The sequence below is a fragment of the Spermophilus citellus genome, assembly GCF_964194105.1.
Source record: "Spermophilus citellus genome assembly, chromosome: 12".
Taxonomy (NCBI): domain Eukaryota; kingdom Metazoa; phylum Chordata; class Mammalia; order Rodentia; family Sciuridae; genus Spermophilus; species Spermophilus citellus.
In genome coordinates, this window is record NC_138198.1 from 128,988,640 (window position 1) to 129,011,906 (window position 23,267).

A 23,267-nucleotide genomic window follows, 5' to 3' on the forward strand; every position below is an offset into this window, starting at 1 on the left:
TGTGTCAGTCAGACATGTGCAGTGTGTCAGGACATTCAGGCTGCCCTCGGTTACTGTGTCAGTCAGACATGTGCAGTGTGTGAGGCCATTCAGGCTCCCTGGGTTACTGTGTCAGTCATGTGCAGTGTGTGAGGCCCTTCAGGCTCCCTGGGTTACTGTGTTAGTCAGTCATGTGCAGTGTGTGAGGACATTCAGGCTGCCCTGGGTTACTGTGTTAGTCAGGCATGTGCAGTGTGTGAGGCCCTTCAGGCTCCCTGGGTTACTGTGTTAGTCAGTCATGTGCAGTGTGTGAGGCCATTCAGGCTCCCTGGGTTACTGTGTCAGTCAGACATGTGCAGTGTGTGAGGACATTCAGGCTGCCCTCGGTTACTGTGTCAGTCATGTGCAGTGTGTGAGGCCATTCAGGCTCCCTGGGTTACTGTGTCAGTCAGACATGTGCAGTGTGTGAGGACATTCAGGCTGCCCTCGGTTACTGTGTCAGTCAGACATGTGCAGTGTGTGAGGCCATTCAGGCTGCCCTCGGTTACTGTGTCAGTCATGTGCAGTGTGTGAGGCCCTTCAGGCTCCCTGGGTTACTGTGTCAGTCATGTGCAGTGTGTGAGGCCCTTCAGGCTCCCTGGGTTACTGTGCCAGTCAGACATGTGCAGTGTGTGAGGACATTCAGGCTGCCCTCGGTTACTGTGTCAGTCAGACATGTGCAGTGTGTCAGGCCATTCAGGCTCCCTCGGTTACTGTGTCAGTCATGTGCAGTGTGTGAGGCCATTCAGGCTCCCTGGGTTACTGTGTCAGTCATGTGCAGTGTGTGAGGCCCTTCAGGCTCCCTGGGTTACTGTGCCAGTCAGACATGTGCAGTGTGTGAGGACATTCAGGCTGCCCTGGGTTAGTGTGTCAGTCAGTCATGTGCAGTGTGTGAGGACATTCAGGCTGTCCTCGGTTACTGTGTCAGTCAGACATGTGCAGTGTGTGAGGACATTCAGGCTGCCCTCGGTTACTGTGTCAGTCAGACATGTGCAGTGTGTGAGGCCATTCAGGCTCCCTGGGTTACTGTGTCAGTCATGTGCAGTGTGTGAGGCCCTTCAGGCTCCCTGGGTTACTGTGCCAGTCAGACATGTGCAGTGTGAGGACATTCAGGCTACACTGGGTTACTGTGTCAGTCAGGCATTTATTACTTGGGGCCATTTTAGCTGCCTGGCCGTTTTTGTGTTCTTTCCCACAACTATCTCTACTCTCATAGCTCAAGGTGCTGGTTTCACCGAGACTCAGCCATGTTGTGTATGATAGCCAAATTGAATCTTTTTCTTAAAACAAATGAACATCCATTTTTTTGCAGGTTGTTAGTCAACACTTAAATTGCAGTATTACTGGCATTCCACTGGGTCTACGCACTTATATAAGTGGCAGCTGTTGCCTAGCTGAATTTCACCGTGTAACCAGGAAAAAGAACACCCTGTGTCACCTGAGGTGACATGTGGGCCTGGGTCATCAAGCACTGGGAGAGGGGAATTCTAGGATTCTCAGGAGGAGGAAACATGATGTCTCCCCTTGATCATTGCACATTCTGTTCTCATAGCCCTGTGTCACACTGTACCCCGTCAACTCGTAGTTACGAAGACCTGGTTTAGAAGAAGAAATCTGCCCAGGTTGCAAAGATATAGGTGCCGGGATGCTCACTGCTCATCTGTGTGTTGTAGATCCTCTCGGCAACCAGTTGGGATGCCCCTCGACAGGGAGCAGCACACGTGGGCATCGTCACTGGTCCCAGCAGCCTGATGCACTGTCCCTCACGCCCTGCTCTCCCTGCCAGTCTGCCCAGCCCTCTCCTATCCCTCTCCCCTGGTAGCCATCTGGCTCCTCCGTTTCTACCTGTTGGTCACTTGTGGAATCCTAGGGCAGGCAGGCTTGTGTGACGCTGTTCTTCAGTTAGCATGGTTTCCAGGTACTTCCATGTTGCTCCATGTCTTTTTACTGCCCAGTGACGTTCCGTTCTGTGGAGAGACCCCTGTGTTACGCTCCGTCACTTCAACAAAACACCTGAGAAAGCCACTCACAGGAGGCAGATTTCTTTTGGCTTTCAGGTCGCCGTGCTGGTGATGGACATTGTGGGAAGGGCAAAGCACAGCTGCTCACCACATCCCAGCTGGGAAACAGAGTGAGACGCAGGGGCAGCAGTGTCCACCACCTCTCAGGAGCCCATCTGCTGAAGAATCCATCCCTCAGTGGAGAGAGAGGAGATCCCTGTGATCCAGCTGCTCCCTAAGCTCTATCTTGGAACGTTGCTGCATTGGGGACCAAGCCCTTATGCAGTCCATGAGCCTCTGGGGAACATTGTGACCCAAAACTGTCACCATCACATATATGCCTTTACGTGTCTGTGCGTTCCTCAGTTGGTGGCGTCTGCACTGTGTTCCCTCTTTGGCTGTCCCAGTGCTGCCCTGACCTCTGTCCACAGGAGTCCAGTGGACTGGGTTTCTTTCTTTGCGATGGCTGTGTTGTCTGGTGAGTCTTCTTTCCACAGTGGCTGCACCGTGAAAGGTCTTTTGAATTTCTGCTTACTTGGTAATGATCTGAATGAGTAATAAAATAATAGCAATTCTTCTAAAGTTAACACAATTCTTTGCCAGGGTCAGCAGTTCCCGGCGCTACTCACGGATCCATCTCTCTCGGGCCAAGGTGGAGCGGGCTCACCGCAAGTCATACTGGTGAGCCACACCCCACAGTCTTCATCAGGCACATGTGAAGAGATTGCCTACCAGGTATGCATGTCCTTTTATCCACATGCACGGACCTCGGGGTGGCCCATGTGGTTGGGCTGACCTTGAGGGGGCATGCGTCCGTGAGTCCCGGGTCTGTGTGCGAGTCGCCTGGTGGAGGCCAGTTCTATCCTTGGGGCTGTTTGTAAGACTGGTTTGGCACCTCCAGCCTGGATGTGTCCTGGGGGACAAGTGGCCCTCTGCAGCCCGCCCCTGCAGCCTGCCCACTGAGGAGCTCAGGCAGCACGGGCTTGCCTTAGGGCTTGCAGGGGCTGTTTCTGCTCCTTCACTCCACTTTCCTGAGAACTGGCGCTGGTGAGTCTAGGGCTTCATCCAGCAGGAGCCTCTGCTTTCGCACCTGGGCACCGGTCCCCTGCTCCCGCCTGAAGGCCCGTCGCCCTGGGTCCACATTGCTGCTTGTGGACATTTGCTGCCCATACTGGGGCTGGCCCTTCCTGGTGCTTGGCCTGTGTGACCGGTGTCCTCACCTCAAGCCTGTGCAGTGCCCAGCCCCCTGCCACGTTGCACCCGCAGGATCAGGGGTAAGACGCAGGAAGGCTTTGGGTGGCGTCGGTGCCCTGGTGGATCTGGAGCTTCCTTGCTCCGCACCGTGACCGAGTGCAGGAGTGAGGCTCTGGGCATTTGTGCCAGGCTGCTGGCCCTGAGCTCCGCTGGTCCAGGGGGAGTGTTAGGTAGGGAGTGAGGTTGGTGGAGACCTAGGGTCAGCAGATGGGTGCTGTGCCTTGGGTGCGCGTGGTGGCCTTCAGCTCCACTCACCTGGCTCCTGCTGGCCTCTCCTCTTGAGGGCCAAGCACCTGGCGCCTCTGCCTTAGGCCTCCACTCCCAACACAGGCACATCCCACACATACGCCACACATACACACACCACACACACACCAGACATGACACACACATACACACACCACACACACACCAGACATCACACACACATACACACACCACACACACACCAGACATGACACACACATACACACACCACACCCACACACACCACACACACACCAGACATCACACACACATACACACACCACACACACACCAGACATCACACACACACACCACACCCACACACCACACACATACCAGACATCACACACACCCACACACACCACACACACAGCAGACATCACACACATACACACACCACACCCACACACCACACACATACCAGACATCACACACACATACACACGCCACACACACACCAGACATCACACACACATACACACACCACACACACACCAGACATCACACACACATACACACACCACACACACACCAGACATCACACACATACACACACCACACCCACACACACCACACACATACCAGACATGACACACACATACACACACCACACACACACCAGACATCACACACACATACACACACCAGACATCACACAAACCCCCACACACCACACACACACACCACTCATACCAGACATCACACACACACACCACACACATACCAGACATCACACACATACACACACCACACCCACACACCACACACATACCAGACATCACACACACATACACACGCCACACACACACCAGACATCACACACACATACACACACCACACACACACCAGACATGACACACACATACACACACCACACACACACCAGACATCACACACACCCCCACACACCACACACACACACCACTCATACCAGACATCACACACACACACCACACACATACCAGACATCACACACATACACACACCACACCCACACACCACACACATACCAGACATCACACACACATACACACGCCACACACACAGCAGACATCACACACAAATACACACACCACACACACACCAGACATCACACACACACACCACACCCACACACCACACACATACCAGACATCACACACACCCACACCAGACATCACACACACATACACACACCACACCCACGCACACCACACACATACCAGACATCACACACATACCAGACATCACACACACCCACACACACCACACACACACACTACTCATACCAGACATCACACACACACACCACACACATACCAGACATCACATACACACCACACCCACACACACCACACACATACCAGACATCACACACACACACCACACACATACCAGACATCACATACACACCACACCCACACACACCACACACATACCAGACATCACACACACACACACCACACACACACATATACCAGATATCACACACCACACCCACACACACCACACACATACCAGACACCACACACACACACCACACACATACCAGACATCACATACACATACACACACCACACACATACCAGACATCACACGTACACACACCACACCCACACACACCACACACATACCAGACATCACACACACACACCACACACACACATATACCAGATATCACACACCACACCCACACACACCACACACATACCAGACACCACACACACACACCACACACATACCAGACATCACATACACATACACACACCACACACATACCAGACATCACATGTACACACACCACACCCACACACACCACACACATACCAGACACCACACACACACACCACACACATACCAGACATCACACATACACACACCACACCCACACATACCACACACACATATACACACCACACACATACCAGATATCACACACACATACACACACCACAAACACACACACCACACACACACCAGACATCACACATACACACACCACACCCACACATACCACACACATACCAGACATCACACACACCACACCCACACACACCACACACACACCAGACATCACACACACATACACACACCACACCCACACACACCACACCACACACACACACACCACACACATATCAGACATCATACATAAACACACCACACCCACACACATCACACACATACCAGACATCACACACACCACACCGACACACACCACACACACACCAGACATCACACACACATACACACACCACACCCACACACACCACACCACACACACACACACCACACACATATCAGACATCATACATAAACACACCACACCCACACACATCACACACATACCAGACATCACACACATATACACACATCACACCCACACATACCACCACATACCAGACATCACACATATACACACACATATATATATACACATATATACACACACACCACGTGCCCGCACACATACCTCACACACACACCACGTGCCCACACACATTCCCCCCCCACACACATACTACACACATACTAGACATCACACACACATACCAGACACACCCCACACATCCCACACACATACTAGACACACACACACACACACACCCACATATACCAGACATACTAGGTACCACACACATACTAGACACCACACACATACTAGACACCACACACATACTAGACACACACACACACACACACACCCACACATACCAGACATACTAGGTACCACACACATACTAGACACCACACACCCACACACACCAGACATACTAGATACCACACACATACTAGACACCAGACATACTAGACAACTACACACATACTAGATACCACACACACCACATACATACCAGACACACCCCACACACACCACACACATACTAGACACCACACACACACACACACCCACACACCGGACATACTAGATACTACACACGTACTAGACACCACACACACACACACACACACACCACACACCACATACGTGCCAGACACATACATCAGACATACATCACACACACACACCACATATACATACCAGACACCCCCCAACACACACACCACACGTACTATATACCACACACACACACTCCCCACACACACACCATACTAGATACCACACACATACTAGACACCACACACACACACACCCCACACACACACCAGACATACTAGACACCACACACATACTAGACACCACACACACACACCAGACATACTAGATACCACACACACACACCACATACATACCAGACACACCCAACACACACACCCCACACACACACACCACACATACTAGACACCACACACACACACACACCATACATCACACACACACCACATACACATACCAGACACCCCCCACACACACACCACACACATACTAGATACCACACACACATATACCACACACACATACCCCACACACACACCACGTGCCCACACACATACCCCACACACACACCACGTGCCCACACACATTCCACCCACACACACCACGTGCCGCCACACATTCCCCCCACACGCACCACGTGCCCCCACACATACCCCCCCACGCACCACGTGCCCCCACACATTCCCCCCACACGCACCACGTGCCCCCACACATACCCCCCCACGCACCACGTGCCCCCACACATACCCCCCCACGCACCACGTGCCCCCACACACACCCCCCCCACGCACCAGGTGCCCACACACACTCCCCCCCCACGCACCACGTGCCCCCACACATACCCCCCCACGCACCACGTGCCCACACACATACCCCCCCACGCACCACGTGCCCCCACACATACCCCCCCACGCACCACGTGCCCACAAACATTCCCCCCACACGCACCACGTGCCCACACACATACCCCCCACGCACCACGTGCCACCACACATTCCCCCCAAACACACCACGTGCCCACACACATTCCCCCCACACACACCACGTGCCCACACACATACCCCTCACACGCACCACGTGCCCACACACACACCCCCCCCACGCACCACGTGCCCACACACACTCCCCACACGCACCACGTGCCCACACACATTCCCCCCACACGCACCACGTGCCCACACACATACCCCCCCACGCACCACGTGCCCACACACATTCCCCCCACACGCACCACGTGCCCACACACATTACCCCCACACGCACCACGTGCCCACACACATTCCCCCCACACGCACCACGTGCCCACACACATTCCCCCCCACACGCACCACGTGCCCACACACATTCCCCCCACACGCACCACGTGCCCACACACATTCCCCCCACACGCACCACGTGCCCACACACATTCCCCCCACACGCACCACGTGCCCACACACATTCCCCCCCCACGCACCACGTGCCCACACACATTCCCCCCCCACGCACCACGTGCCCACACACATTCCCCCCACACGCACCACGTGCCCACACACATTCCCCCCACACGCACCACGTGCCCACACACATACCCCCCACACGCACCACGTGCCCACACACATTCCCCCCACACGCACCACGTGCCCGCACACATTCCCCCCACACGCACCACGTGCCCGCACACATTCCCCCCACGCACCACGTGCCCGCACACATTCCCCCCCACACACGCACCACGTGCCCACACACATTCCCCCACACGCACCACGTGCCCGCACACATTCCCCCCACACGCACCACGTGCCCACACACATTCCCCCCACACGCACCACGTGCCCACACACATACCCCCCACACGCACCACGTGCCCACACACATACCCCCCCACGCACCACGTGCCCCCACACATACCCCCCACACGCACCACGTGCCCGCACACATACCCCCACACGCACCACGTGCCCGCACACATTCCCCCCACACGCACCACGTGCCCGCACACATTCCCCCCACACGCACCACGTGCCCCCACACATACTCCCCACACACACACCACGTGCCCCCACACATTCCCCCCACACGCACCACGTGGCCACACACTTCCCCCCCACGCACCACGTGCCCACACACATTCCCCCCACACGCACCACGTGGCCACACACTTCCCCCCACACGCACCACGTGCCCGCACACATACCCCCCCACGCACCACGTGCCCGCACACATTCCCCCCACACGCACCACGTGCCCACACACATTCCCCCCACATGCACCACGTGCCCCCACACATACCCCCCACACACACACCACGTGCCCCCACACATTCCCCCCACACGCACCACGTGGCCACACACTTCCCCCCCACGCACCACGTGCCCACACACATTCCCCCCACACGCACCACGTGCCCACACACATACCCCCCACACGCACCACGTGCCCACACACATACCCCCCACACGCACCACGTGCCCACACACATACCCCCCACACGCACCACGTGCCCACACACATTCCCCCCACACGCACCACGTGCCCACACACATTCCCCCCACACGCACCACGTGCCCACACACATTCCCCCCACACGCACCACGTGCCCACACACATCCCCCCACAAGCACCACGTGGCCACACACATCCCCCCCCACGCACCACGTGCCCACACACATTCCCCCCACACGCACCACGTGCCCACACACATTCCCCCCACACGCACCACGTGCCCACACACATTCCCCCCACACGCACCACGTGCCCACACACATTCCCCCCACACGCACCACGTGCCCCTACACATTCCCCCCACACGCACCACGTGCCCACACACATTCCCCCCACACGCACCACGTGCCCACACACATTCCCCCCACACGCACCACGTGCCCACACACATTCCCCACACACGCACCACGTGCCCCCACACATTCCCCCCACACGCACCACGTGCCCCCACACATTCCCCCCACACGCACCACGTGCCCCCACACATTACCCCCACACGCACCACGTGCCCCCACACATTACCCCCACACGCACCACGTGCCCACACACATACCCCCACACGCACCACGTGCCCACACACATACCCCCCACACGCACCACGTGCCCACACACATACCCCCCACACGCACCACGTGCCCACACACACTCCCCACACGCACCACGTGCCCACACACATTCCCCCCACACGCACCACGTGCCCACACACATTCCCCCCACACGCACCACGTGCCCACACACATTCCCCCCACACGCACCACGTGCCCGCACACATACCCCCCACACGCACCACGTGCCCCCACACATACCCCCCACACGCACCACGTGCCCCCACACATACCCCCCCACGCACCACGTGCCCGCACACATACCCCCCCACGCACCACGTGCCCGCACACATTCCCCCCACACGCACCACGTGCCCGCACACATTCCCCCCACACGCACCACGTGCCCGCACACATTCCCCCCACACGCACCACGTGCCCGCACACCTACCCCCCCACGCACCACGTGCCCGCACACATTCCCTCACACGCACCACGTGCCCCCACACATACCCCCCCACACGCACCACGTGCCCGCACACATTCCCCCCCCACGCACCACGTGCCCCCACACATTCCCCCCACACGCACCACGTGCCCGCACACATTCCCCCCACACGCACCACGTGCCCGCACACATTCCCCCCACACCACCACGTGCCCGCACACATTCCCCCCCACACGCACCACGTGCCCGCACACATTCCCCCCACACGCAGCACGTGCCCGCACACATTCCCCCCACACGCACCACGTGCCCGCACACATTCCCCCCACACGCACCACGTGCCCGCACACATTCCCCCCCACAGGCACCACGTGCCCGCACACATTCCCCCCACACGCACCACGTGCCCACACACATTCCCCCTCACACGCACCACGTGCCCGCACACATTCCCCCCACACGCACCACGTGCCCGCACACATTCCCCCCACACGCACCACGTGCCCACACACATTCCCCCCACAGATTGGAAGTGCACGAGGCCTGGCTCCAGTGGCATGTGTCTCTGTGACGTGGAGATCTCGTCACACTTGCTGTGTCCCGTATGTCCTTCCCCTCCTGGCAAGGGGGTTTCAGCAGATGTCTCCCAAGCCCACTGCGCTGTCGGGCACCCTGCTCTCCCTGTGAAGTCGTTCAAGCTCTGCGGAGGTGCCTCCGAGGCCATCGGGCACCTGTGGCCCAAGGTGCAGTGAGGACCTGGGGTGCTTGTGCCCTGGTGGCCTGCTGCCTCTTGGTGTGGGGCAGGGCTGGTGTGGAAGCTGTTTTACAGTCTCTGTTTTCCCCAGTCCTGGGGCTTTACCCTGGGGCTTCCAGCCTTTTCTAGTTTTTATTCTGAGACAAGGTCTTTCTCAATGACACACCTGGCCTTGAACTGAGGTCCTCCTGCCTCAGCCTCCGGATGAGCTGGGGCCACAGGCGTGCGCCACTGCGCTGGCGGTTTCTCCTGGAGTGGGTCAGGTGCTGGCGTCTCCCTCTACACGCCAGGCACTCCGCCCGCTCTGGGTTCTGTGCAGTGCTCAGCGCTGGGTGCCGATTCTGCCAACCACGTGGCGGGTTTTTGTCTGCAGTTATAGAGTAGCAGCTTGGAGATCATTTTTCACAGGGGTCTTTAGCTTCTGTGCAGCCTTTTTGTTGGTTTCTTCACAGACAGGTAGACCAGGCCTGGCTTGCCATGCATTTGCGGTGTCTCTGTTTGGCTCCCTGCTCCCTCCGTCTGTTTTTTAATAGCACAAATTAACCACCTCAGAGCACCTTTGAGCCCTTTGCTGCTGTGGAGCGTGTTTCTTTAATGAGGGTCCGTTTCCCTGTGTCCCATGTCTGTGAACCAGTGTGGGTGAACCAGGACGGTGCGCTGACAGCCCTTCGTCCCTGCCAGCTCCGTGTCTGTCGGGGTGTGGCAGTGGGCCTCCTCTGCACTCACTGGTCTTCACCCAGGGAGGTGCCCGGGACCCCTGTTTGGGGGAAATGTCTTATTTCACCACAGGCTGGAAGCCTTCCTGAGGGCTGTCAGGCTGTCTGCTGAAGCAGTCGTGCTGCGAAGCCGTGAGGCTGGCCTGTGGCCAGGCCACGGCTCTCCCTGCAGGCAGCATGTCTGCCTGCCCGTGCCTGTGCCCAGGTGGGGTCCCGGGATCCCTGCATCGCTCAGCCGGTCTTCACCTGCGCTGCGTCAGGCGCCTTACTGCTCATCGCTAGGCTGAGGAAGGGGCTTGTGTGGTGGCTGCCTGGCCCAGGTGGCCAGAGAGGACGGCGGGGCTGATCTGCCCTTGGCTGGGGATTCGAGTGTGCCAGGCAGCCGTGCGGAGGCAGGCGGGAGCTGGCTGCGGTGCACGGCCGCTGTGTGGTGTGGGTTGCTGGGTTGCCTTGCTTGTGTGTCTGGCAGTCACAGGCCCCGACTCCCGCAGGTGGCCGACATCTCTGCCCTGGCCCCAGGCAGCCAGCCCGAGAAGGACAGCCTGGCGCACCAGTGCCTGGAGTGTGCCCGCACCTTCTCCTCGGCCGCTGTGCTGGCGCACCACAGCAAGGAGGCACACGGCCGGGAGCGTGTCCATGGCTGCCGCATCTGCAGGAAGGCCTTCAAGCGTGCCACGCACCTCAAGGTACATCCCTGGGACCGCAGCCGCGGGCAGCACACACGGTTCCTACTGGCGGAAATAAGTGCGCTTCTCCCATTTTTCTCCAATGAGAAGGACAGTGATGTGAGTGTGCGAGCCCGGGTACTTAGTCCAAATAGGTGTTGTGCACAAAGAGCTGACTGTGTTCGTGTGCAGTTCCAATCCGTCTCCGCCAGGCTGAGGAGGCGCTGGAATGCCCTCTCCCCTGTCGGGCTCAGGGCTGAGAAGAGCTGCCAGCGTGTGGCAGGAGTCGGGGCAGCCGGTGACTGCGCTGGGCAGGGCGTGCCACTGGGCTGAGCAAGTGTGCGCCTGCTCACCAGAGGTGCCCCTCAGCACAGGTGAAGAGCTGCGTGGCCACAGGGCCGGGTGGTGGGGTGAAGGGTGACGTCCAAGGGAGGCCTTCGCAGGTGGGAGGCAAGAGGAGGGCTCTGGGGAGGGGCTTCTCACAAACCCCCTGGCGTTCCTCTCCGAGGGGCTGGGCAGGGTTCAGGTTAGGTTGGCTCTGCTGTACTTGGCGTCCACGTCCTTGGTCACACCTCCCACGACGTGAATCCTTGCTGCAACCTTCCAGAACCCTGTCATCTCTGCCTAATCACAAGTAAAACATTAAGCGAATCCCAGTTGAGGGACATCCTGACCCCTCAGCTGGAGGTCCTCAGACACAAGGAGAGTCTTGAGAGCCTATGACCGCCATGAGGAGCCTGAGCAGACATGGGACAGAAAGTGGGCTTTAGGGAAAGCTCGTGACCGTGAGTCGATGGCGTGTCCACACTGGGGTTCCTGTGACCCATACCCCAGTACTGATACAAAATGGCATGGGGTGGGTTGTGGGGCACTGCCCAGTTTTTCTATAAACCTAAAGTTGTCCTAAAAATCTCCTGTTAGTAAACTCGGCAGCGGGCTCAGGGACGGGACCACAGCAGTGGTGCCTGGAGGGGGTGTGGCATGAGCGCAGAGGAGGTGGCCTGGTCTCGGGCTCCAGGGGCCTGTTTGCACTTGGTGCTGTGGTTGTGCTGCTGGGAAAGGGAGAAGGCAGAGGTCCAGCTGCAGCGCGGGCTCCTTGCCGCCCGCGTCTTCCTGAGGGTGGAATTGTGGAGGCAGGCACAGGCAGAACGGGGCCTGGTGTCGTCAGCCGTCGCTGGCCTCTCAAGGGACTGGCTGCCTGTGACCTTCGCTGTGGCTCGATGGCTGCATGGATACTGCAGGTGGATTCCACCTGCAGCACGTCTCTGCCCAGTGGCCAGCAGCATGTGATTTTCCAGGTCCCCTGTCCTCGTGCACTGCCCAGCGTCCTGGAAAGCCAGGCCTCGCTGTGCTGGGTGGAGACGGGGCAGGGCGTGCAGTCAGTCTTGACTCTGCCTGAGGGGTCTTTCCTGGGGACTCCTCATTGTTCTGGAGAAATGGGGCTCTGGCAGATGATTGCTGCTTCTCTGACAGTGGCTTTGAAGCCTTGCTCTGACCGGGTTTCCCTGGCTAACTCACCTGGCAGCTGAGTGTCCTCACTCCTAAGATCCTTCTAGACTCAGACTAACCCTCCCTTTTTAAAGAAGGGTTTCTTGAGAGCTAGAGCAATGTGGTGGCTGATGGCATCTGCTTGAGTGCCTCTGGGGACAGGCCTGCCCCAGAGTTGGGCGTGGATGCAGTCCCTGCTCACCCACTGCTGGCTGTCAGCCCCCTGGGTGTCCAAGAGCCGTCCTACCAGAGCAAGCTGACCCCCTCCTCATGCTGCAGCATGCTGTCCCCACCCCTGGGGGCAGGTCTCCACCTTCTGACGTAGGTGACAGCAGCTCAGCGTCATCTGTCAGAATCATGGCCAACGTTTGTTAACATAAATGGGCTGGAGATGAGAAGCCACGGACTTCCAGAAAGACTCCAGGTAGAACCCCTTCTTGGGAAAGAAGAGAGTACTGACTGGAAGAAACAGGGCGGGCGCGAACTTGACAGCTGGCGCCACTTCTCCAGGGGTCCACTTCACAGGGCTGTTGTGATCTCTCCTTTTAGATAGATGGATAGGTCCTAACAGGCCCTGTGAGGAAGTGATGGGAATGAGGTGCTTTACTCAGTAGGAAGGTGCAGGAAGCAGGTGTCCCGTCTGATCTCTACCCACCCTGCCCCTGACCAGTCCAGCACTTGTGACCCCACAGGGAAAGCTGGACCTCTGCCCGGCAGAAGGAGGAAGCCCATGCTGATGTCCTGCAGGCCCCCTCAAGCTGGGTCCTCTGCCACCACTAGGCCCCAGCAGCCCCTGCGCTCACCTCCTGGCCCTGGATGCAGGCCTGGCTCCCACCTCCCACTGTCAGCAGAGGCAGTGTGCCTCCTCTGTGTACCCTGAGCTTCTGCCTTCCGTCAGGCTCCGCCAGCAAGGGAGTGCTGAGATGGACAGACAGACGTCCTTGTGAGGAGAGGCAGTGCTGTCCAAGACATGGAGGGAGGGGGCCAGCAGACGTCTCTCCATGGTCCCCTGACAGGCCACTCCAGGAGTCTGGTTCTGCTCTGCCCTAAGTTGACACAGGAAACACCAGGTGCCTGGGGACAAAGAAAATGGCCCCAGAAGCAGTGGCTGTGTCCTCAAAGGCTGAGTCCCACGGATCATGTGTAGATAGGACAGAAGCCCAGACTGAGCAGGGAAGGGCAAGCCCAGCTGCTTGCAGGTGAGGGTGGTGCAGGCGTGTGGAGCTGCAGGCGTGTGGAGTGCTGCGGATGTGCCTGCCTTGTGGCCAGGCCCAGCTGGAGTCCTGGCTCGGTCCGGCTCTGAAGCTGGGACCCCAGCTTCTCTGGAGCCTGGTTCTCATCCCCTGTTGCCATCATACCCACCTCCTAGTGGTTCTGGGCATGGGCTAGCATGGCGTGGGAGGCAGTACGCAGGGAACCCGCGCAGCAAACTCTCCTCCTCACATACGATTCTTCCTTGAATTCTGCCTTAGGGCAAGAGGCAGAATAACCACACTCCTGTGACAGGCTGGAGAAGGGGGCAGCAGGCGTCCTTGGGAGCCTGCAGCCCGGCAGCTGCCAGATCTCTCAGAAAACACCAGCGCACACACGCAGTCACCGACAAATGGGCAGATGTGCAATGTTCAAGGCCCAAAATGACATGGTGGCTTCAGACACCCAGAGTTCCCTGTGAAGGGATAGTTGTGTCCTGGAAGAACTTGCCCAGAGGTGCAGGTGTTTGGGTGGGAATCTCCTGGGTCTGTAGGCGGGGGCCACAGGCCTTTGGGGAGCCAGCCATGGGCCATGACTTCCAGATGGACTTGTGTGTCAAAAAGAGACGAGGGGAGGCTTCTGAGGGCTCTCACTAGACTCACTGTTGATGTCCCGAGTCTCCCGGGGAAGCCCCAGGCCTGTCACCGTCTGGCTGCCGACCACCTCCGTCCTAGGCAGACCTGGCCACTCACTTGTGCCTTTGTGGTGATTCGCCCTGCTTCGCTGTCCTGAGCCCCTGAAGTTCTGCTGTGGTCTGATGTGCCCTTCATGTGTCCCTCCAGGAGCACATGCTGACGCACCAGGCCGGCCCCTCCTTGAGCTCTCAGAAGCCCAGAGTGTTCAAGTGTGACACTTGCGACAAGGCGTTTGCCAAGCCAAGCCAGCTGGAGCGACACAGCCGCATCCACACAGGTGAGGTGCAGGGGTGGCCTGCTCTGTTGCTCCTGAGTGGACAGCCAGTGTGAAAGTGGACTTGGTGTGCAGCGCCAGAGCAGTGCTCCGCGATCCTCAGGAAGCAGTGTCTGCACGCTCCCCTCTCCCCCGACTTGGGGTGGATGGGCCAGCATTCCTGGTTCTTCAAGGGGGGTCTCGCTACTGGCTTTGTCACCACAGGAGTGGGGGCCATCGGGAGTGAGCTCTGGCCGCCACCTTCCCTGCCTCTGCTGAGAATTGCAGAGGGCTCCTGCCAGCCCTCCCGCCACACCCCATCTCCCTGCGGTCTGCCTGTCCCACCTCCCTCTGCTCCAGTTTTTCCCAGGGAGAAACAGCGCAGAGACAAGCCCTCCGCTGCGCTGCCCCCCGGCCCGAATGACCCCTCTGCTCACCCGTCCTGCCCCCATGGCCAGGGTATCATTCTGCCCCTTCTGTCCCCAGCACCCTGCATCTGCCACCACCAGGGCAGGGTTCCCTCTGGCTGTGTCCACTGAGGGCCGTTCTCTGCTCCCTGTCAGAGGACAGCCAGGCTGGGACCTGCAAGGCAGACCTGAGCCACTCATCCCCTCCTCCACCTTCCGGTGTCCAGCGTCCTCTGTACGGCCACGCCTCCTACTGCGCAGCTGCCCGCCTTCCCTGCTCAACCTCAGGTGTTCTCCCTGCCTGCTGCCTGCTGCCCCTGACGTGTCTTCAGGGGCATCTCGCATATCTCTTCCCCCAGGGTCCCCGTAGCTACCTGAGCTCAAGGCCGGCATGGGACACTCAGGTGCCACCCTAGTCCATGGCTCCCTGGATGGGTCCTGGCATGCAGGCTTCGGGCACATGGGGCCACATTTCTTGTTGTAGGCTGTGGCCTGGATGGTAAGCTCAGAGCCCCACACCCACCAGGCGTGCAGCACAGAGCTGCTGAGTGGGAAGCCGACGTCTGTGCTGTGGCTTGGAACAACCAGTAGACCGTTGTGGTCCTTTAGAATGAGGTGGATGCCCGCGAGGGCATGGCAAAACCACGCAGCACCCCTTAGTGTGGCATCAGGGTGAACAATGGAGTTACAGTCCCTTCCAGTCTGCAGTGAAGGTTTGTTAGGGTTCCAGCAAGTGGGCCTAGTGGGCTGTGTGACAAGGTGGTGACCGTGGCCTTCTGCGTCCCCAGGAGCCGCAGCTCAGTCAGTCAGAGTGCTGAGTCCACATCAGCCAGGTCTCCGTCCATCTTAAGGTCTCGTGCTTTGTTAACTATTTCTGTTACATTTCTAAAAACATAGTGACTGAATTGTACGTGTCCCTGATTTCAATGTGAATCTTTCCATTTCTTCAATTATTTACTACTGATCAACCTGTGGACCGTTAAGAATTTAAATGTTCTTGGTATTTTGAAAGTACTGTTTCTCTCTCTGTCTCCACATGCCCCATTTTCTCTGCAGTCCAGGGGGAGGGGCAGCAGCCCTGAGGCCTCTCAGTGGTGGGGGCGTGAGGCTGCTGTCTAGACTTAGACCCCGTCTCTACACTCAGCACCCGGGCCTGTTGGTGGTGTTCCTCGTGCTCTCACCTACGTCCTCCCCAGAGGTGACTGAGTCTGGGAGGCGGAGACGACATGCAGCCCTGAGCCACGAAGGGCGCATACGCTGAGGCGTGCTCCTCCAGCAGCCTCTTGCTCTCCTCCAGGCCCATCTGACCCTCAGTGCTCTGGCAGTGTTTCCTAAGTGTTTTAAATCACACTGAATCGTCTGCGATTTTAGGAGATGGAAGGCGTGGGAGTGGGTGAGCTGCTCTGCCATAAGCAAGTCAGTGGTGCTGGTCAGCCATGTTGGTCCTCGTAGCGCTCAGGGCCAGTGGTGCTGAGGCCAGAGCACAAGGCCTGGGAGGGTCACTGCTCGGGCCTCGCTGGCCAAAATCAGGACTTCACCTGTGCCTGGGTGCTCTAGAGAGGCTCACTCCTGGGGTCATTCCAGCTGGGCAGAACCTCGCTCTTTGTGGCTGTGGCTGTGCCCACAGGGAAACTGCTCTAACAGGCTGCATGGTTAGATAGGACGCCCTGCCGGTCTCCCTTCTCATCAGACTGCAGCAGGGATGGGGCCTTACCTAAGTCGTCCCTCCTTGCAGCCCACGTACTTGGAGGAGCGAAGTCACTAGAGTCAGGGTGAGGGTGAGGGCAGAGGCCATCTCTGCTCCGCCACAGGCTGCTGGGGCACAGCCTCATCTGCCATGGCCCCCAGGAAGGAAGAACAGAGGCCGCGCAGTGTGAGTCAGCATGTATGAGCACACGGCGATGCTTGAGGGCAGCAGCAGGGCCACCACACAGAGTGGGTGGGGAGGAACCCTGTGGGCAGAGGGGAGAGGCCATGCCCCAGGGAGGAGGATTGTGGGGGCCCACGGCAGGACAGCGCGCCCGGCCTTCCTCCAGGTGGCTCCTGACAGGCAGCGGTGTGGCCACTCCTCCTTCTATCCTGTATTAACGTCAAGCCATTCCGTGGAATACGAAAAATATTGCATACGTTTTTCTTTATATTAAATGGATTTGATTCTCTGTCCTCGGTGTCTCTCTGCTGCACAAAATGCATCGGAGGTGTTTTGTGTAAACTACATGTGTTCTGCTTTGATTTCTGGATGCTTCTGTGGCTTTTAATAGCTTTTGGTCAGCCATTAAACACAAAGTAGATTTGCCAGAATCCTGCTAATTAGCAATCTGAGTGACAGTAATAGGAAGAACATTGCTGTGGTCTTTTTAAAAATCGTGCGTCTTCTTGAGAAGGGGTTCTTTCACACTGTGGCATTGACGGTGGCTTTCCTGTGCAGGGGAGCGGCCCTTCCACTGCACTCTCTGTGAGAAGGCCTTCAATCAGAAGAGCGCCCTGCAGGTGCACATGAAGAAGCACACCGGGGAGCGGCCCTACAAGTGCGAATACTGCGTCATGGGCTTCACGCAGAAGAGCAACATGAAGCTGCACATGAAGCGGGCCCACAGCTTCGCAGGTGAGCCCTCCTCAGAAGCAGGCCTTCGGCTGTGTGTTCTGCGTGTGCTGTTCCCCGCAGTGTGCACAGTGGCTGTGTGTAGACCTGAGCTATGGGGGAACATAGCCAGAAGAGGTTGGAGAGGCCAGAAGTGGTGAGGTCCAGTGGGGGGGGCAGGCCTGGAGGCCTGGACGTTGGTTACTCCAGTGCCTGGTGTGGTCCCATGCCAAGTGAGGAGGCTTGGATCAGTGACGGGTGGCCCCTGCTGATACCTCAGTCGTTCTAGCTCCCAGGAGCAGACTGGAGCAGGCTGCACACTGACGCACCCTGGGGAGGAGCGCCACTCACAGCGCACACGGAATCGGAGGAGATGAAATGTCCCGTTTATTTAGACAAGGACGTAGAAGTGCCTCAGGAGCCAGGTGCCACCCAGAACCTGCACACATGCAGCACTCCTGGTTGGCTTGCTTCTTACTGGACAGAGCTAGCCATAGTGAGCAGTCAGGGCCTGGCACCCCGAGCAGCGGCTCCATGTCTGTCTGCAGTGTGACTGGAGGCCTTGCCCTGCACTCAGCAGGTCAAGGGCTGTTTCAGGGGTCAGGGTCAGGGTCAGCCTGGTGGGGGCACACAGGGTCTGCAGAGGTCAGGGTCAGCCTGTCTGCTTTCTATCTACTCGGTGCAGACCACATGTGGGCCTCTGTTTCTCCACGCTGATCCACGAGGTTCATTCGTAGCCGAGCAGCTGTTGGGGTGTGATCTGAGGCTGCTCCCCCTGGTCTCCGTTTCCCACACAGAGCCTAGCATCAATGTCTCTTTAAGGACGAAACGATGACAGAGAGCCTCAGTTGGGCTCACGGTAGAGGTAGCTGTGCAGAGGAGTGTGGGATGTTAAATCTGTGAGGAGCCCTGGGTGTGACCAGGGGGTTTTGCGTCTGTGTGTTTCGAGTGTGGCAAGGTTATGAAAGAGAGTGTGCTCTGTGAGTGACAGCAGACAGGCCTTCCTGTGTCTGGTGGGGCTGCATCTAGATGTGTCTGGGGTGTCTAATAGAAAGCAGCTCATATTATGGGGAGATGTTCTTTTTAACATCTGCACCGCAGAGCTCCTGCTTTCCTTCCTGTTAGAAAAGGCATCCGTGTTGTTGACATTAATTGTTAGTCACTCCTCACAGATCCCGTGTGGACGTGTGGATACTGAGTGACCGTGTTCGTGTGCATGCCATGCTGTCTTATCAACAGACTGGTTCACTGGATGGAGAGCCAGGCAGGGTGGTGGTGTCCGTCTTGGCTCCTGTGAGGCTCTGAAGGTGGACCTGGGTGCTGCTGAAGGTCTGAAGCTATTTTCTCTTTGCTGCCTTGCAGGAACCTTGCAGGGCACAGCTGCTCCCCCGCAGCAGGACGGGGAGGAGCTGAGGACCCTGCACCTGGAGGAGGTGGTGCAGGATGCTGCGGGCGAGTGGCAGACCCTTACCAACGTGTTCTGACGCAGCGAGGGCAACTGAGCTGGCTCTGCAGCTACGTTTATGAAGAACAGAGCGCTTGGAATTTCTATTTTAAAGCTTCAAGTGTTAAAAATGTACCACAATAGTTTTTTAGCTATAAAATTATTTAAAGAATCATTGTCTTTCAGAGACTTAGAGGAAAAAAACTGGGAAAAATGTAAACACGTTGTTCTCATTTGTCTACGAATCACTGAACTCAGGTACTACAATAGTCAGCTTCACCTTCTCCATGGCCAGTGTATCTAGTTAAAAAGAAATTAACTGGATCTTACTATCATTGTAGTGTGATTTCTTTGTATTAGCAAAGACAGAAGTTAACCTGGAAAAAGTATGTAAGATTTTCCCTCATGCTTTCTGTTATAAGAAGCATCGCTTACAAAACAAACCTAAGATAGGTGCATGAAGTTGAGAAAAATGTTGTGACACATGGGAGGTTCTTCACTTTTTACTCTGTGCATTTTGGAAGTGAGTAGTAGTCGTCTCTTTTTACCCTTCCCTAAGTGAATACAGCTGACACCCTGAGAGATGGCTGGACCAACTCTCCCTCACAGGCATCTGGTCACCAGCTGGAAGAGCCAGGGTCTGGGGCAGCAGGGAGAGGACACCTGGCCCCAGGAGGATCCGCCGTCCCACAGGTGGTGGGAGACATGCTGTGTGCATCTGCTGAGGCTCAGGGTGAGCCACTGCAGAAGTACAAGTCACACCGTGGTAGGGAGTGGCAGGATGGTCTCCTGGGAGCAGGTCTCCGCCCTGCCTTCTCCACGGGAGGCTTGTTTTAGGTTAAGGGTGAGAACCCCCAGACCCCATGATTCCTCTTCATGCATAAAGAGATGTGTCTTTTATTTCAGGGAATTCTTTATTGTCCTCAATGGTGCCCGCTAGACACGTCCCCACCAAGCCTCATCCGGCTGGGGCGGAACGCGGACGCTGCGTCCGGCAGCATTCCAAAGGCCGAGGTTCGCCACGCCGTGCTGGTTCCCTGTGGGTTATTTATATGTTCTATATATAAATGCGATGTACATAGTATGGGCCTCTGTGTGGCTGAGCAGTATATTTTGTAAATAGAAGCACTAGTCCCCGCCCGAGTGCGCACCTGAGGCTCCTCCCACGAGCACTTCAGACCCCTGGTCGTTGTTAATAAATGGATACCTTTCCCACCGTAACACAAAGCTGGGTTTTATTTTCTTCTGAAAGATAATTGCCTTTGTTTTTCTCTCCGCCTCCCTGGCTCCAGAGGAGAGTCCTGTTGTTGTAAATATCGTGTGGATTTTATATATCAAGAGGAGTCGCTCAGACTCCGAAAGAAAGAGACGTCCCACTGTTCTTCTGAAGGGCATCTGTGACTTTGCTGTTCACCTCTGTATCTGTATAGACGTCACACTGCGCTGACATGAAGACTTTTGTTATTTTGTGAAAATATTTAAGTCAGAAAACTGTTGAATAATATTACCTTTTCCCAAAAAACTGCTTTGTGTATTGTATATTTTTTTAAGAAGAGAAAAGCCTTATTTGACCTCTTGTGAAGCTGGACTTGTGACCCCGTGGCCCCCGGAGGCCAGCCCGCTCACTGGCGTGGCAGCATTTTCAGAAAAACTGTAACTGTGCAAGAGTTTTAAAGGCTCTGCTTTTAATGCACTTTTTCTTTTATAATTTTGTATTAAAATATTTTAGATATGTTGATTAATTTTAGTGAACAAATATCCCCAAAGTTGAAATTATTGGAATTTAAAGTTTTTGTTCTTGCTGGTTTATTTATTTTGCTTTTAACATTAAATGTCATCTCAGGACATCTCCAAAAGGGGGTGTTTAGTTCCTAACTATATAGAGAGCAGAGTGTGTGACTGTGTGGTTCATTGCTGTTTTAGTAAGGCCTTACCACATGAATCTGAAGCCTACTTTTATTTTGGTTAAAGAAAAAGAAAAAAAATTATCAGTAGTCCATTCTGTGTCTTTTCTCAGTTTATTAGCAGGCAAACACAAGACGTGTATGTATTATTTGGGTTTACTTTCTAATCATAAAAGCTGCTCCTTTGCAAAACATTCCTTGAAAATACAAGGTTTTAAAATGATATGATTTCACTTGAATGTTTGTGGTGTACAGGTTGATCTTTGTATTTTACTGGCTGATTAAGAAGTTGTTTTAGGAAAGAGATTTCTAGCCTCATGCGTAACCAGGGTTTTGAGGATAGAGAGCTGTATTTTTAGAACTGTCTCACCAGGGCATATCTGCTTTGGAATAGCTATAAATACAAAATGACATTAAGAAATGTGATTAATTTTTTTGCTTTAGAAATATTTAAGATAAAATTGTTTGGCACATGAATTAATTTCAAGTTCAGATATGTTTACCAGAGAAGAACTTAGTGATATTTCTTTTACCTCTGAGGCCCAGACCATGGGAGGTAACCCTCGCAGCGTCTACCTGAAGAGCTTCGGACCGAGAATCAGGGTACGGCGTGGAGTAGGTCCTGCACAGCACCACCAGGTCACCTGCACCACAGCCACGCAGGCTGCTTTTGAGAGTTTGCAACTGCCTTTAACCCGCTCATGGTAAAGGAACTGCTAAGCACTTACACAGGCTGAAAGAAAGGATTCCGTTTCCAAAGATGTGAGCATGAGCACGCTGAGGCTTGTGCAGCCGAGACGGCGGGAGCGATCTGGCGGACAGAGCACGGGGAGGGCGGTAGGTGACCACAGAAACCACTTTCACCTGCTCAGCAAGTGCCACTCAGCCCCGTCCGCTCCTGGAGGTGACGGCCACGGCTCAGCACCACCGTCCCTGTGCTGTGGGACGAGCCCCGCGCTGCTGAGGCAGCGCTTGCTGGGGAGGCATCTGCAGTCTGTTCCTTTGTGTCCTCCCTCGCCACGATCAAGGAAACTGGAGTCTTAAAATCATAGCTGCATTTTGTACCTTCCTTTGAACTTGGGTGCTTTTGTGTGTGAGAGGTTCAGGCCGCAGAGCAGGGGCAGATTCTGAAAGTAGATCTCGGTTCTTCCTGTGGAATTCTCTTGTTGAGAAGGATGTTCGTAGCTCATGGAGATCCACATTTCGGCATTAACGACCACCACAGATTTATGTAAATAACAATTATGAGAAGTATGTAAGATGTGTAAACTGCTTGCTGGTCCTGATTTGGAGGGT

At 56.1% G+C, this 23,267-nt stretch overlaps 1 protein-coding gene across 8 annotated transcripts in view; it reads left to right on the top strand.

Annotated features, from left to right (window-relative positions):
* The window catches only part of ZNF236 (zinc finger protein 236), a 100,045-nt gene extending 77,088 nt beyond the window's left edge, over positions 1-22,957 (top strand). For 4 of the 8 annotated variants that reach the window (XM_081262600.1, XM_081262603.1, XM_081262604.1 and 1 more), the window contains 5 exons: positions 2,622-2,753; positions 11,835-12,029; positions 15,530-15,659; positions 18,471-18,647; positions 19,986-22,957. In XM_081262600.1, the coding sequence (XP_081118726.1) occupies positions 2,622-2,753; positions 11,835-12,029; positions 15,530-15,659; positions 18,471-18,647; positions 19,986-20,107 (756 nt within the window). In that variant the 3' untranslated portion in view covers positions 20,108-22,957. The remainder of the gene's footprint in view (positions 1-2,621; positions 2,754-11,834; positions 12,030-15,529; positions 15,660-18,470; positions 18,648-19,985) is intronic. The other 4 variants (XR_014018186.1, XR_014018187.1, XR_014018188.1 and 1 more) reach the window with 4 other exon arrangements.
* The last annotated feature ends 310 nt before the right edge of the window (positions 22,958-23,267 follow it).